A 15897-nucleotide genomic window follows, 5' to 3' on the forward strand; every position below is an offset into this window, starting at 1 on the left:
CTGAGTGCGGAGACCGTCCAGATGAGCCCCCCAAGCATATGTCGGTCGTGAAGACTTTCCGATGGTGGGGTGTTTAGAACAATAAACCTCTGGATAGATTGGATGATAGCATCCACCAGCGAAGAGACTGTTGCAGAGCAGGTGTGACCTGGATGTGTCGAGTCAGAGGGTCGGACATCTGCAACCACTGAGATGCCAGGGTCCACTGAGGGATCCGGAGGTGAAGTCTGGCAAAAGGAATCACGTGAACTGTAGAGGCCATGTGGCCTAGAAGAATCATCATTTGTCTCGCCGAGATGGACGGGTGAGAAGACACTGAGTGGCAAAGGTGAAGGAGGGCATCCAGGCGTGGAGGAGGGAGGAACGCTCTGAATTGGGTAGTATCCAGAACAACACCGATGAAGGGAAGAGTCTGGGAAGGCTGTAGATGGGATTTTGGGAAGTTTATCTCGAATCCCAGATGCTGCAGCAACCAAATCGTCTTCTGGGTCGTGAGGAAGGCTTCCTGAGACGTGGAATCCTTGATGAGCCAGTCGTCCAGGTAGGGAAACACCTGGAGACCATGGCTCCTGAGTGCTGCGGTCACCACCACTAGGCACTTGGTGAAGACTCTGGGTGACGAGGCCAGGCTGAAAGGAAGCACTCGGTATTGAAGATGCAGATGTCCCACCCGGAATCTGAGGTATTGGCGGGAGGCCGTATGAATGGGAATGCGAGTGTAGGCCTCCTTTAAATCCAGAAAGTATAATCAGTCGTACTGCTCAATAAGGGGGATACAGGGATGTCAGGGTCAACATGCAAAATTTTTCTTTGACCAGAAATTTGTTGAGTACCCTGAGGTCTAAGAGGGGCACAGATCGCCCGTCTTCTTCGGAACAAGGAAGTACCGGGAGTAAAACCCCTTGTTCTGTTGGTTCAGAGGAACCGGCTCGACAGCCCCGAGCTGCAATAAAGCCTGGGCTTCCTGAAGAAGAAGGGTGGTCTGGGTCAAGTTGGAAGGATACTCTTTAGGAGGGTGCTCCGGAGGAACTTGATGGAACTGAAGAGAGTATCCTTCCTTGATGATGGAGAGAACCCAGAAGTCGGTGGTAATAGTCATCCATCGATGGTAAAAGTGATGGAGACGACCTCCGATCGGAGGGGCAACTGAAAATGGCAGAACGACAGATGTTATGCCCTCTATGAGACAGTCAAAAGGGCTGGGGAGCTTTAGGGACAGTAGATGGCTGAGGCTTCTGCTGGTGTTTTTGAGGGTGCTGTCTCTTCACAGGCTGTCTGACGGGGGGAGCCTGTTTAGGAGGGTAACGCCGCTGGTATATCAACGGTGGTCGTGATGGACGAGGAGGAGCAGGCTTGGGCTTCGGATGCAGGATGGACTGGAAGGATTTCTCATGGTCCGAGAGCTTCTTGGTTGACGCCTCGTTGGACTCGAAGAGGTCGGTGCCAGCGCATGACTCATTGGCAAGCCTGTCCTGGAGGTTGGGGTCCATGTCGATGGTTCTCAGCCACGCCAGCCGACGCATAGCCACCGAACCTGCTGTAGCTCGAGCCGAAAGCTCAAAGGCGTCGTAGGAGGATTGCATCAGTTGCAACTGGAGTTGGGATAACGAGGCCAGCACCTCCTGGTACTCGAAATGTGCCCTAGGATCCAAATAGGGCATGTACTTCTGGAGTACTGATAGAAAGAACTCAAAATATGTTGGGAGGCTGGGGAGCTGCGGATGATGTCGAAGGCGAAGGTCCTTTCGATGACGACTGCTCCGTCGAGGACTCCATGAACAGCGATTCCCACAAGGCGCAACGGCGCTTGAAAGCACGTGCGGTGAGTGTGGAGCAAGGCCGGCACGATTTCAGGAGATGTTCAGGCCCAAAACACCGAACACTGGGCAGGGCTGATGCTGTCGATGCTCATCTCTCCACCCTTGTTCTCGTTGCGCGGCCGGTGGCAGAAACAGTGTAGAGCTAGAGCTGGCCGTGGACCGGGAGTTGCTGGCTCAGCGGCGGCAGTTGCACGTGCTTTTCACACACTACGGCGACAACAGCTCGCTGACGGTGCAAGGCTTTCGGCAGCTCCTGCTCAGCATCGGTTTTGGGCAAGTCAAGTCAAGTGGCTAGTCAAGTCAAGTGGCTACCAGGGGAAGAGGAGGTGGAAGATGCCCAGCACCGGGGCTGGAACCACCGTGACCATGGCTCTGGATGCCCTTCTCCTGTTGCCCACTGCAGCTTGGCTCTGGCAGCGCCCACAAGCCCCAAACCGCTAACCAGACACAACTATCCCAAGGCCATTACAGCTGGAGCCCCAGGAGGTGAGACACCGAGTGCCACTGTGACTAAATTAATTCATTATTTGCCTGTGACTTTCTGGTATTTAGGATTAACTCTTTCCATTCAACCCTTGACTTTAAACACACAAGTCTGGAAGTCTAAGCACATTTATTTATTTATATTTACAGGTATTTGGGAACATAAAACATAGTGAAAGCTACTTCCGACCGGTGATAGGACAATAGCGCGCGAGACTTTGGCGTGCCCACATTTCAGCACAGACAAATCGGCGCAAGACCCCAGAGCGCCGCCTAAAAAGTTACTTTTAAAGAGCTCTGACGGGGGGGGGGGGAACCTCCCCACTTTACTTCATATTTTTTGCACTGCCGTTGGGGGGGTGTCATTATAGAGAAAACTGAACATTTTCCTAAAAAAAAAAAATTAAAAAAAAAAAAAAAAAAAAAAAAAAAAATCGGGAAAAAGTTAAGTTTACTCTAAAATGGAGGGTTCCAACCCCACAACTCCCCCCAATGGCAGCGCGAACAGTATGAAGTAAACTGGGGAGGGGGTTCCCCACTCACACCCCGCATCGGAGCTCTTTAAAAGTAACTTTTTAGGCGGCCTGCTGGAGTCTTGTGCTGATTTGTCTGCACTGAAATGTCGGTGTGCTGAAGTCCTGCGCACGAATGACTATGAACCGTTGCGACCTTGCCCCCCTCCCCCCCGAAAAAAATGATTCTGCAGTGGGAGGGTCGTAACTGGTGTTATTTAATAGAGTAGGGACTGGATGCTTGAAGAATGTATGGTAGTTCTGGGGTTATTGATGCAGTTGCAGTGCTGTAGAGAAACACTTTTCTAGATTATACATCTTATTGTTTGGGGGTGTATTGGGGGAGGCTTATCCTTGCTTTTAAAGTTGGACTTATAAATGTATTTTGCATTATTATTATTTTTGTATTAATAGGATTTTTATAATTTTGACATTGGGGAGGAGTATTTTAATGGTTGTACAGTAGGGTTGTGTGTACATGAAAAATGAATGGAAGAAATTGCATTACAATTAGTACTATTATAATGGGAGTGGGGTCAGGGACGGAGCTTGGACTGAGGTACCCAGTTGGTATTTGTTAGACTTAGGGGGGTATTTGGCTTGAAGAAGTTGAGAAACATTGGTCTCTAGGTGACTAGTATGGAGTCCACTAAGTAAGGGTCCCTTTTACAAAGCCACAGTAGCAATTCTCCCATGGCAAATGCACCAAAGTCCATTCAATTCCTATGGGCTTCAGTGCATTTGCTGTGGCAGAATTGCTATCGCAGCTTTGTAGAAGGAGCCCTAAGGCAGGAACTACTGTCTGTGTGTGTGTGGGGGGGGGGGGGCAGGTTACGATCCCTGGCGGCAGCCAGACCATGTACCTCCAACAAGGCGTCCCGTGTACCCCCAAGGTTACGCGTATCGCGTGTTAAGAAACACTGTTCTACAACAGAAGCACAGACCGCAAGATACCATTTCAAGAACACCAACCTTATCTCTTGCATCCATCTTAGTCTTGGTTTCCATCAGTTCCATGCAGAGACTACTTATTTTCTTCTTTGTGCCATCATCTGAGAACTTGGAAAATACATGAAAGAATTTTAATAGATTATTGCCCTCAAAATGAAGCAGCTAAATATTAACTATTTTGCCAGCTAAATATTAACTACTTTGCCAACAAACATGGAGTCATTATCTAACACAAAGTGAAAATTTCACTTATACCTGGGTCACAGGTTGAAAGTATATACACAAGATTCAAATATTTATAATGTACAAAACAGTACAGGTACAAGATCCTTTATCTGAAATTCCAAAAATTGAAAAGCTCCGAAAACTATTTGATGTGAATTAGAAGTAGTCAGTTTCCCCGTGACCCAAGCTGAAACCAATGCAAGTGCGTTCATTTCTCCTATTCTCTGCACAATTCAAGTCAGAGGACTGAAAAATTGCAAAGATTTGCAGATTCCACTCAAAGTTGCAATTTTATGGTCTTATTGTCTTTTTCTGACTTAACATTATCATTCCAAAATCCAAAAACTGATATATGCCTGGTCACAAGGATTTCAGATAAAGGATCTTGTACCTGTATGTAATAAGGACCAACCATCCAACTACAGACCCATAGCCTCAATCCCACTGTATGTCAAGCTGATGGAAGGCCTTATAGCCAAAACCTTAACCTCGTACCTAGAAAACCACAACTTACTCCACCCCACACAGTCTGGCTTCAGAGCCAACTACAGCATAGAGGGAGAGAGAGATGGATTGGTAGAGAGAGGTAGTGGTAGAGAGAGAGGTAGTGGTAGAGAGAGAGGTAGTGGTAGAGAGAGAGAAAGTGGTAGAGAGAGAGAAAGACCTGGAAGAAAGGAGAACAAATGCTAGACATGGGGGGGTGTCGTAAGCAGAACAAAGACAGAGAGAGATAGGCCTGGACCAAAAGGGAAAGACAGGAGGCAGATGCTGGACTGTGGGAGGTGCAAACAGAAGAGACAGAGGGGGAGAGACCTTGAGGAAGAACAGAGATGCAAGATCATAACAGAGGAGGGAGAGAGAGGGAGACAAGTTGTCAATAGGGGTGGAAGAGAGAGGAAGAAAAGTTGGACTCTGAGGGACAGAGAGATGTTGGTTGAGGAAGGGAATGAGGTCTGGAGGAGAGGAAGCATGCAAGAGGCAGAAAGAAAAAAAAATGTTTTATGCATAGTCAGAAGGAAGTCCTACCAGAAACTAATTAAATCACCAGACAACAAAGGTAGGAAAAATGATTTTATTTTCAATTTAGTGATCAAAATGTCAGTTTTGAGAATTTATAATCTGCTGTCTATTTTTCTATAGTTGTTCCTGAGGTGGCATTGCATATTTTAAAGCCATCTGCCTTGACCTCTTTGAAAAATAAAACAAATATAAATAATAACTAGCCATTTCTCTGCATACAGTGTGCTTTGTATTTTTTTTTTAATTTTGTAGTTACCATTATGAATAAGATTATATTGCTTGTACATGAAAAATGAAATAAATTGCATTACAAGTACTATTATAATGGGGGGGTCAGGGACAGAGCTTGGGCTGGAGTACTTGGTTGATATTTGTTAGACTTAGGGGATACTTGGCTTGAAAAATTTGAGAAACACTGGTCTAGGTGACTATGGAGTTCCCTCAGTAAGGGCCCCTTTTACAAAGCCACAGTAGCGATTTGTGGAATAAAATTGCACACCAACAATTCTCTGGATCTCTGCTGTGTTTGTTGGTTTCTTGACTTGAATGTAGAGGTTTCTCGCCTGGTTTTTCTTGTTAACCTTTTTTGATAGAGGGATTATTCATTATGAATTTGTACCAAATGGACAAAACCAAGTTTATTATTTGGAAATGCTGAAAACGCAGTGTGAAAAAAGTTAAGACAAAAATGACCTGAACTTTTTGCCAACAACTCATGGCTCTTGCATCATGACAATGCACCAACTCAAATGGCACAGTCTTCGAGGGAGTTTTTAGCCAAAAAAACAAACAACTGTATTGAACACTCTCCCAACTCACCTGGATCTGGCCCCCCCAATGACTTTTTTCTTTACCCAAAGATAAAGGAAATATTGAAAGGAATGCATTTTGATGATATTCAGGACATCAAGGGTAATATGATGGGAATTCCAAAAAAAGAATTGCTTGAAAGGTGGACAGGGGAACAAGTTTTTCCTCATCCCCATGGGAACTTATTTTCCTGTCCTGGCGAGTTCTTTACTTGTCCCTGCCCTGTTCGTTTCAAGCTCTGTCCTCAACTGCATTTGAGATTTGTGCTGTTAAGGCTGAGCTTACAGGAATGGGGCAGGGACAACGACAAAACTCACAGGGACAGGACGGGGAAAAATTTGTCCCCATGTCATTCTATAGGTGACTGAGTTCAAAGAAGGGTGGGATGAACATGGAGGATCTAGAATCAGAAAATAATATTAAATATTGAACTAAGGCTCGATCTGTATATGGCCATTTGGGGGGAGGATGGGCTGGAGAGGGTTTCAATGGCTGGGAGGGTGTAGATGGGCTGGAGTAGGTTTTGACGGAGATTTCGGCAGTTGGAACCCAAACACAGTACCAGGTAGAGCTTTGGATTCTTGCACAGAAACAGCTAAGAAGAAAAATCTTAAAAAATTTAAATTGAATCAGGTTGGGCAGACTGGATGGACCATTCGGGTCTTTATCTGCCATCATCTACTATGTTACTATGTTATAGTGCTGGCGTTAGTGCATAGCTTCCAAAGGGGAGTACTTTCAACGTAACCTTAGTGATATTCAGCAATGAGGCATGTAGCACTTTTTCTACAATGAGTTCACAAACTTAATTGTCAGACCTCATATATATCATATAGCTTAACCTGGATTAAGAACAGGTTCCATTTTTTTTAAACCATTCTTTAAGTTGAATTTGTATGCAACTTGAATCCTGGTATCCTTCCCACCTTTTCCACAACCTTGAGGCCCCTCTTGCATCCTTTTCCATCCATTCCATTGTTCCCTCTCAACCACCACATCCAACATTACTCTCATCTCTCTTCCCCACTCCTCTCCTACCACCATGTCCAATAATTCTTTTTCCCTTCCTAAGCCCAACAGTTCTTTTCTTTCTTCATCTTCCCATGTGACCATCTCTCTTTCCCTCTCACTTGGATACCTAATTCTCTTTTTCTATTCCTCCCCCACCTCGACATTTCTTTCCCTTACTCCCACTATTCTTCCATCCCATGGCCCAAGTTCATGCTACTTTCTCCCTCCATTCTGTGTCCCAAGTTTATGCCCCCTCCCTTCTTCCTTCGTCTGAAATTTGTTCTCCCTCCCATGTCCCAACACATCCCTTTCCCTCCATTCTGTGCCCCAAGTACGTGCCTCCATCCAGCGGGGTTCACCTTCTTCTGGCCTGCTCCCTCCTCCTTCCAGCTGCAATCATTTCTCTTCACAAAGCTGAGGGCAGCGGCTCCTACCCGCACCCCACAGCTGAGCCGGAAGCCTTCCCTCTGATGTCGGAGGAAGTTCCTCCTGACAAAAAACCTGCTTCTTCCAAGCCACCTGACAAGAAGAGAGGAAACGATCTAGCAAGGACCAGGAAGATTCCAGAGCATATCCATCCTGAATCACTTCCAGGACTCACTGATCTGTTGTGATCTTGGCCCACCCCTGCTAAAACCCGCACAACCGGGCTCCCACCGGCACCAGGAGAAGGGCCCACAAGGAGTCATTGGGCTGGGCGAGTGGCGGTGCGGTGCCTCTGGGGGGGGAGTCACGATCCCCTGGCGAGCACCCCAAAAGGAATGAATGTGCTAAAGGAAACGGCTTCTGGGAGAAAAAGAAGCCACTCCCCCACCCCCCATCCAGGGCGGAAGCACCGAAAATCACACAAACCACCGCCGGGCAACAGCACCCTGCAAAGGCGGATGAGGACTGTCCTCAGGAAGACGGGGCACCTTAGAGTCCATCAAGGCCTGAACCAATTTGTCCCAGCTCCTCAACAAACATGAAAGATTCTGGAAACAGAAATTTACTAAGTTTAGTCTTAGACACTATCCACCGACCAACCCCAAAACTACAGGGTATGGCAAGACACCACTCCAAGAGCCATCAACTTGGCCGAAGCCCACAACAGATAATATATGACATCCAAGAGATAAGAAGCACCCAGCTCAATTTTAGCAACCAAGGACCAGTCAGACTCCCAGTCAAAAACTCGCTTGGACCACCAAAAATAAGCCCAGGATACCAGACCGCCAAGGCAGCTACATCAAAACTCTGCTTAAGGAGACTCCAACTTACGATCCTGAGAGTTCCACAAGGTCGACCCACCTCCATATGTCTACTTGCAATAGCAGAGACCACTGCACCAACCACAGGAGATTTAGGAGATTTAAAGGTATCCCTATCTCCATCTGGAATGGGATAAAGCCGAGCCGTGGACCACATCAAATGAAAAGGAGGCCAACCGGATCCCCCGAAGGGGGTCCACCACACGAGTGTGTATGGGGGGGGTCCTTTGAATCCTCCTCAAAGCGCAAAACCAATGAAACCTGAAGATAAGCTCCTGTAGCTCTTCCTGGTAAAAATATGCACCACAGATGCATCCTTGACAGCCGGCATCTCCGTAAAACAAATGTCCGCCCCCCCCCTTCCCAAGGATCTTGGATGTCCAACAAGGGGTCCAAGTCCTCATCAGGTGAAAACACATCTGCCCACAAAAAAAATCCTCATCCCATGAGACCCGCGGCACTTGGATGAAGATGGGGGAACTGGACCGGAGCAGACGCCAAGGGGGGCTGAATAGGGGTGGATGTGGAAGGTCAAAGCCCCCCCCCCCCCCGAGATCCCCAGGGAAGAAACAGGACCCATGGCCCCTGCAAGTAAGCCTTGTACATGGCTAACAAAATCTGGGGCAAACCCCCTGATGGCAAAGCAGGGCTCACTACCAAGGAAGGAGACACAGCAGAAACCTGTTCCTGTCTCTAAGATAGGGGGAAGGTCACCTGAGGATGCAGACAAGATGGCGTAGCTTCCTGCCAAAACAGGCGAAAAACCTGCCGAAATAAAAAAACCTCAGTTTCTGTGCCAGTCTGGAGGGACAATAAAGAAGGGTTAGATTTCTGTCTCCATGCAACTCTAATCTTGACAATTTTAAAAAGAACTTAAAGAGCTTTTTATTCACAGACGCTTTTAATTTGTAAATCGCTTTTTAGACCTTTTCTTTTAACCTTATCCTTGAAATTATCTATTATTCTTTGTGTATTTTTTATCTAGTTTTTTTTTGTGTGTTTTTTTTTTGCTTTTTTTGTTTTATAATTAATTATTTTGTTAAATTGCTTATTTTTAATACTTTGTTAAAATTACATGTTATTTTATTTATTGTAATTCGCTTAGAAAATCTTTAATTAAGCATTTAATCAAGAATAAATAAAACTTGAAACTTGAAAAAACTTAATATACACCAGGAGTCACAGCGGTTTCCAAATAAACATACATAGATCAAAAACAAAAAAACAAATCATTTCTTCAAAATAATATCAACACATATGAAAACAAGACCTACATATTTATTCTTCAATATGTTCTATCAGGTTTTTTTTGTTTGTTTTTTTTAAAGGGAAGGAGAGAAAGGAGAGAATTTGAGCAAGGCCATCCAAACAAGACAAAATAGCTCCAAATCCTGGAACAATCCCAATGCTCAGTGGCACCACTGGAGATGGGCACGTTTCCTAGAATAAGGTGAAGGATTTTGCACCTGCTAGTTACGGTAGCTTTGGCGAGTCCCAACTTCAAGATCTTGAGTAGGGGAAAAGTGCCTCTTCCCCAGCTTAACTGGCATGTTAAACTTTGGGCAGTTCCACCCAAAAACAAATACGCAAAGTACATGCAAAATATATTCAAAGTGTTCAATTTAGACCCATTTGCAGCCCTCAAAAACGAAGTATACCTCCTTTTAAGCACTCAGTGCAGTTAACACAATATAAAAATAAGTGCATTCAATAACCACAAAAAATCTTACTTACTGTTGATCCAAGAGATACATGTTTATGAATACGTGCTGATGTAGTCAGAGCCTTCTCACTCTCTTCCTGCTGTGGAGCACTGCCACACACATCTCCTTCTGAAGAGCAGAAATATTAAAATGAAAGGGCTACGAAAACAACCAAGTGTTATTTAACAAAAACTATACAAATGCCATTTCTCATCCTTTTACTTATAACCATTCTGATTTACTTCGTTTCATAACTATAATGAAATGGTGTTGATCCTGAAAACACAATTTCTACAAGGAATATGCATGAGATCTATTTGCAAAGAGTTTTTATTCATATTCATTGGAGAACTCCTGACTGGGTGAAGACAGATATTGGATACCCTTGTAGATCCTGCATCAATATTTTGAGAAAAAGCACAGTTACTTACCGTAACAGGTGTTATCCAGGGACAGCAGGCAGATATTCTCTACATGTGGGTGACGACATCCACGGAGCCCCGACGCGGACAGCTTTTCAAGCAAACTTGATTGAAGATTCAAGTTTGCTGGTGCTGCACCACGCATGTGTGTGCCTTCCCGCTCCACTAGAGGGCGCATCCCCTCCTCATGGTCTTCAGTTCAGATAGCTAGCAAAGAAGCCAACCCCGGGGAGGTGGGAGGGTTGCGAGAATATCTGCCTGCTGTCCCTGAATAACACCTGTTACGGTAAGTAACTGTGCTTTATCCCAGGACAAGCAGGCAGCATATTCTCTACATGTGGGTGACCTCCAAGCTAACGAAAGAGGGACGGAGGGAAGTTGGCAATTTAGGAAAACAGATTACGCAAAACCGACTGGCCAACTGGCCATCGCTCCTGGACAAAGTATCCAGACAGTAAAGAGAGGTGAAGGTATGAACCGAAGACCAAGTGGCAGCCTTGCAGATCTCCTCAATAGGCGTGGACCTGAGGAAAGTGACAGAAGCCACCATTGCTTGGACTTTATGTCCCGTGACCCGACCCTGCAGCGAGAAACCAGCATAGCAGAAGGAAATACAAGCAGCCAACCAGTTGGACAAGGTGCGCTTGGAAACAGGACGGCCCAACCGATTAGGATCAAAAGACAAGAAAAGTTGAGGAACCTTCCGATAAGACTGGGTTCGTTGGAGATAGAAAGCCAATGACTATTTACAATCAAGAGTGTGAAGCGCCACTTCACCAGGATGAGAATGGGGCTTAGGGAAGAACACCGGAAGAATGATAGACTGATTAAGGTGAAAATCTGACACCACCTCAGGCAAGAACTTGGGATGAGTGCGGAGGACCACCTTGTCATGATGAAAAACAGTAAAAGGAGGGTCCGCAACCAAAGCCTGTAGCTCACTAACCCTGCGAGCAGAGGTGAGGGCAACCAGGAAGATCACTTTCTAAGTAAGGAACTTCAGATGAGCTGTGTCCATTGGCTCAAAAGGAGGTTTCATCAATTGAGCGAGAACCACATTGAGATCCCAAACCACAGGGGGAGGTTTGAGAGGAGGATGGACATTCAAGAGACCCCACATGAAACGAGAAACCAAGGGGTGGACAGAAAGCGACTTCCCATCAAGCTGCCGATGGAAGGCAGCAATTGCACTAAGATGGACACGAACAGAATTGGTCTTGAGGCCAGACCTAGACAAATGAAGCAAATAATCCAAAACCGATGATACAGAAGCAGACGAGGGTTCTACCCGATTCGAAGCACACCACATGGCGAATCTAGTCCACTTCTGGGCATAACACTGTCTAGTGGAAGCTTTCCGAGAAGCTTCCAGAACATCCCTCACCGACTGAGACAACTCAAGGGAAGGAGTCAAGTGGAAAGGAACCAAGCCGTCAGATGTAGAGACTGCAGTTTGGGATGCAACAGCGAACCCCAACTCTGAGACAGCAGAGAAGGAAACACAGGCAGAAGCAGAGGCTCCCTGACACTGAGTTGAAGGAGCAGGGAAAACCAAGGCTGCCGAGGCCACCGAGGAACGATCAGAATCATGGAGGCGCGGGCCGACTTGAGATGGACAAGCGTCCTCAGAATCAACGGGAAGGGTGGAAACGCATATAGGATCCCACTGCAGGCCCACTAATGGAGGAACCATGATATTCTGCTGCCTACCTGTACTACTAAAGGGCTTGGCCGACTCATTGGGATCCTTCATCAGTCCCATGGAGGACAAGGATCCAGAATCCCAAGAGTGCCATTAAAGGGCACAACATTCTAAGCCTCAGGAGCTAAAGGGAAAGTGAAGAACACTTGTTAAAAATGGAACTAGCCTCAAATCATTCAACCTAGACCTACCTCACAGATGAGCACAGGGGGAACTAGCCTCAAATCATTCAACCTAGACCTACCTCACAGATGAGCATAGGCACTTCTCAGAGAGAACCTGGGGCCTGGTTGAGCCATACCTTAAGGCCACATCAACCACCCAGTGCTGCAGCTATTGACAGGCTACCACCAATTGAGAGGATATCAAAACACATTGAGCACAGTGCATGACTGAACTCCCACGTACCAAGGCCTATAATTGAGGAGGCAAGACCTGCTTAAGGAGCCATTTCCACCTTCCTGTTGACATATTTTAGCACTGAACTCCTTTCTATGAGAATCAGCTTGATCACTCCTGGGCTTAAGGAACAGAACATCTTGTCCAAGTCCTTCCAAGGCAAGGGATAGAGCCTCCCATGCCACTGACACAATATGGATAAGAGCCCTGTGCATCAGGAACAGCCTTCAGAGGCCTATGAAAACATTCAAGCATGGAGTTCTGGTCTGAAAGAGCCACCTGGGAGGCTAAAGGGATATGAAGAGTTTCAGTCACCAGATCAATGAACTGACCAAGTTCTTTTTGCAAAAATAGCTGATAACCAGGGGATTCTTCCCCCTTCCTGTGTATCTGGGTATCCCTCCTCCAGAAGGAAATCATCTTCTGCCAGCCACCAGGGGGTTCCAAGCAAGACTGTGCCAATATCTCTACTTGGAAAATGAGTTCCTTAACCTGACATCAAGATCCCAGAGGACCCGAGTGCATAGGGGGACCCCACTTCCAAAGGAAAAGCCTCTGCCAATTTCTTCCTAATGCAAGCCATATTGGTCTGACATTTGACCCTTGAAGATCTCACCAGAAGCCCCCAAAGCTTTCAGTAGACCTAAGTGGACAGAAGACCTACCCTCCTCCCCTGTACCAACAGCCCCACTGACACCCTGCTGCTCTGAGAAAATAGAAGGCTAGCAGCAACATGGCCCTATTTATGCCAAGTTTTCGATGCTCACAAGCAACATGTTAGGGGCGAGGAGCAGGCTAAAACAATCCACCCAGTGCAGACCCATCACAACTAGCATTAAAAGGAGCTCACAGCAGTGCTGAGCTGCCAGCTCTCCAATACAGTGCATTGCTGGCCTTCAGGGACCTAGTAGCTGGGGCAAACTGCTTCCTCTCCCTGCAATTGGGACCCAGCTATATCCTTACTGGGGATCTTCCCAGAACTGCCAGCTATCTCTAGGAACTCCGATGACATACAGATATGCTTCTCTTTAGCTGGTTTACTTTCAGTTGCTGCATTAATATTTGAGTGTGCATGAAGTGGTTCTCAACCTATCCAATCAGATTTTCAGGATATCACCACAATAAGTTTGCATGAGAGATTTGCAAACAATGGTGAGATAGTGTATGCAAATTTGATCTCACACAGATTCATTGTGGGGATTCTGAAAACCTGAATGGCCAAGTGTGTCCCAAGGACTGGGTTAAGAACCCCCAGCTTATAGCTTTATTCACCTATTATTTTTTTTTAATCTGCTGAACCTCTTTTCCCCCAACACAGGCCCCAAAGTGACTACACTTCCCCCTCCATATTCGCGAATTCTGCATAATCATTAGGGCTATCCTGAAAACCTGATTGGCCTGGTGGACCTCCAGGACAGGATTGGGAACCACTGGCCTAAAGCAGAGGTAGGCAATTCCAGTCCTTGAGATACCCACAATAAATATGCAAATCCATCTCATAAGAACATAAGAAATGCCCTCACCGAATCAGACCTTTGGTCCATCCAGTCCGGTGACCTGCACATGCGGAGGCCAATCTAGGTGTTCCTTGATGGAGACCTAGGAGTTCCCTTATGATGACCATATTTAGCCTTATCCCTCAATGTGATTTGCAAGGAGGTGTGCATCCAACTTGCACTTGAATCCCATAATGGAGATTTCCATCACAACCTCCTCCATTCCAAACATCCACCAATTGCTGTATGAAACAGAACTTCCTGACATTCGTCCTGGGCCTGTCGCCCCTCAATTTCAGCCCGTGCCCTCTTGTCCGAGTCTCATTTGACAACGTGAATAACGATGCTTCTTGCTCTATTTTATCGAGTCCTTTTAGTATTTTGAAAGTCTCTATCATATCCCCTCGCAGTCTTCTCTTCTCAAGGGTGAACAAGCTTAGTTTTCCGAGGCGTTCTTTGTAGCTCAAATTTCCCATACCTTTTACTAGCTTCGTGGCTCGCCTCTGCACCATCTCCAGCAGGGTTATATCCTTCTTTAGGTGAGACCAGTGTTGGACACAGTACTCCAGGTGTGGTCTGACCATTGCTCTGTAAAGCAGCATTATAACATCCGCCGATCTACTAGAGATACCCTTCTTTATCATGCCCAACATCCTGTTGGCTTTCTTTGCCGCCGCTGCACATTGTGCCAACATATTCATTGTGGATATCCTGAAAACCTGACCTGGCTCCAGCTCTCGAGGACCAGAATTGCCTAGCCCTGGCCTAGAGGGGAGGTAACAAGTTTTAGTAGCCCTGCAGCCGAGGTTAAAAAGGATGCAAGATCCACAAGTTCAGCCTCAAGAGGGATTGTACAAGAAAGGGACAATTGTTGGGCGTGAGTGAAGAAAGAAACAGAGAGAAAGCACAGTCAAAAGGAAGTACAACCAGAGACTCATGAAATCACCAAACAAAGGTAGGAAAAATGAATTTATTTTCTGTTTTGTGATTACAATATGTCAGATTTGAAATGTGTATCCTGCCAGAGCTGGTTTTAGACCGCAAACATGAGCTAGGATTTAACAGAGAGGAAAAGTATTTTTTTGTTTATACCACAGCGCCAGTGTGGATAGGAAAGGGCAAAGGGGTGAAGAGGCTATAAAATAAACCCACAAGGATGTTTGGGAAAAAAAAAGATTTGATAGGCTCAATCGAATCAATTTTTTTTCCTGAATCGGGCAGCTCTAGTCTGTACTAGTGTAGAAAGATAAACAACAACAACAACAAAAATCTCTTACCTTTCATCTTTCTAAACCTTTGTGATTTCTCAAAGGAAACAGGCCCTTTTAGACTATTGAGGCTTTTTACATCATACGATCCTGGAGGAGGAGCACAACCTAGGAACCATGAAACAAAATGTTCAATAGAGTCAAAATGATCAGGAAACAGGACATTTAATTTTTTTTTTTAATGTGTTACTGTTTAAAAGTTAGTTACAAAGATTGAGTAATTGTATAACTTGGGATATTTTTGTAAATGTTGAAATTATTTGGCGTTGCATGTAAGAGGCCATCTATAAAAGGAAATGAAATATGTTGGTTTCCCTCAATATTATGGTATTCTACTGTAACACTGTAAATGACAAAAAGACCTCAACGATCCATCCAGTCTGCCCATTAGTTATTCTCATTAGAAATACATAATTAAGTTAACTAGTCTCTTCTTTAATGATGTTTACAGGAAGTGGCAACATTTATTGACTACAGTAGTCTTCTAAGATTGTGTTTAAGGGTATTTAATCAAAACGACCACTAAAAAAAATTATAAAGTTTTTGGGGGGGAGGATCACATTACAACAACCAGAGCAAGCTTTATATAAATTTACTATATTGTACCTGGAAAAAAAAACACTCTCAAAGCTTGTAATGATCTTCAAAACCTTCATCCTTTCACTCCAAGGCCCAGAGCTCAGCTTAGATATAATCCAGATCAACTTTATTGCCAGCCTAGTTGAACTTGGCGCTCGGGACTACATCTCCTCTCCAAGCCCGGTACATGCCCTATTTAAATCAGCCTCTTGCGGCGCATGTTCACCGGATTGTACTGCTCACCAC

At 45.5% G+C, this 15897-nt stretch overlaps 1 protein-coding gene across 2 annotated transcripts in view; it reads right to left on the reverse strand.

The window, feature by feature from the left end:
- The window catches only part of HMMR (hyaluronan mediated motility receptor), a 197983-nt gene extending 182801 nt beyond the window's left edge, over window positions 1–15182 (reverse strand). For both annotated transcript variants that reach the window (XM_033937747.1, XM_033937736.1), the window contains exons 1-3: window positions 15082–15182; window positions 9817–9914; window positions 3788–3874 (exon numbers count right to left, since the gene is read on the reverse strand). In XM_033937747.1, coding sequence (XP_033793638.1) covers window positions 3788–3874; window positions 9817–9914; window positions 15082–15088 — 192 coding nt within the window. In that variant the 5' untranslated portion in view covers window positions 15089–15182. The remainder of the gene's footprint in view (window positions 1–3787; window positions 3875–9816; window positions 9915–15081) is intronic.
- Between the last annotated feature and the right edge of the window lie 715 nt (window positions 15183–15897).

The sequence above is a fragment of the Geotrypetes seraphini genome, chromosome 1, assembly GCF_902459505.1.
Source record: "Geotrypetes seraphini chromosome 1, aGeoSer1.1, whole genome shotgun sequence".
In the NCBI taxonomy this organism is placed as follows: domain Eukaryota; kingdom Metazoa; phylum Chordata; class Amphibia; order Gymnophiona; family Dermophiidae; genus Geotrypetes; species Geotrypetes seraphini.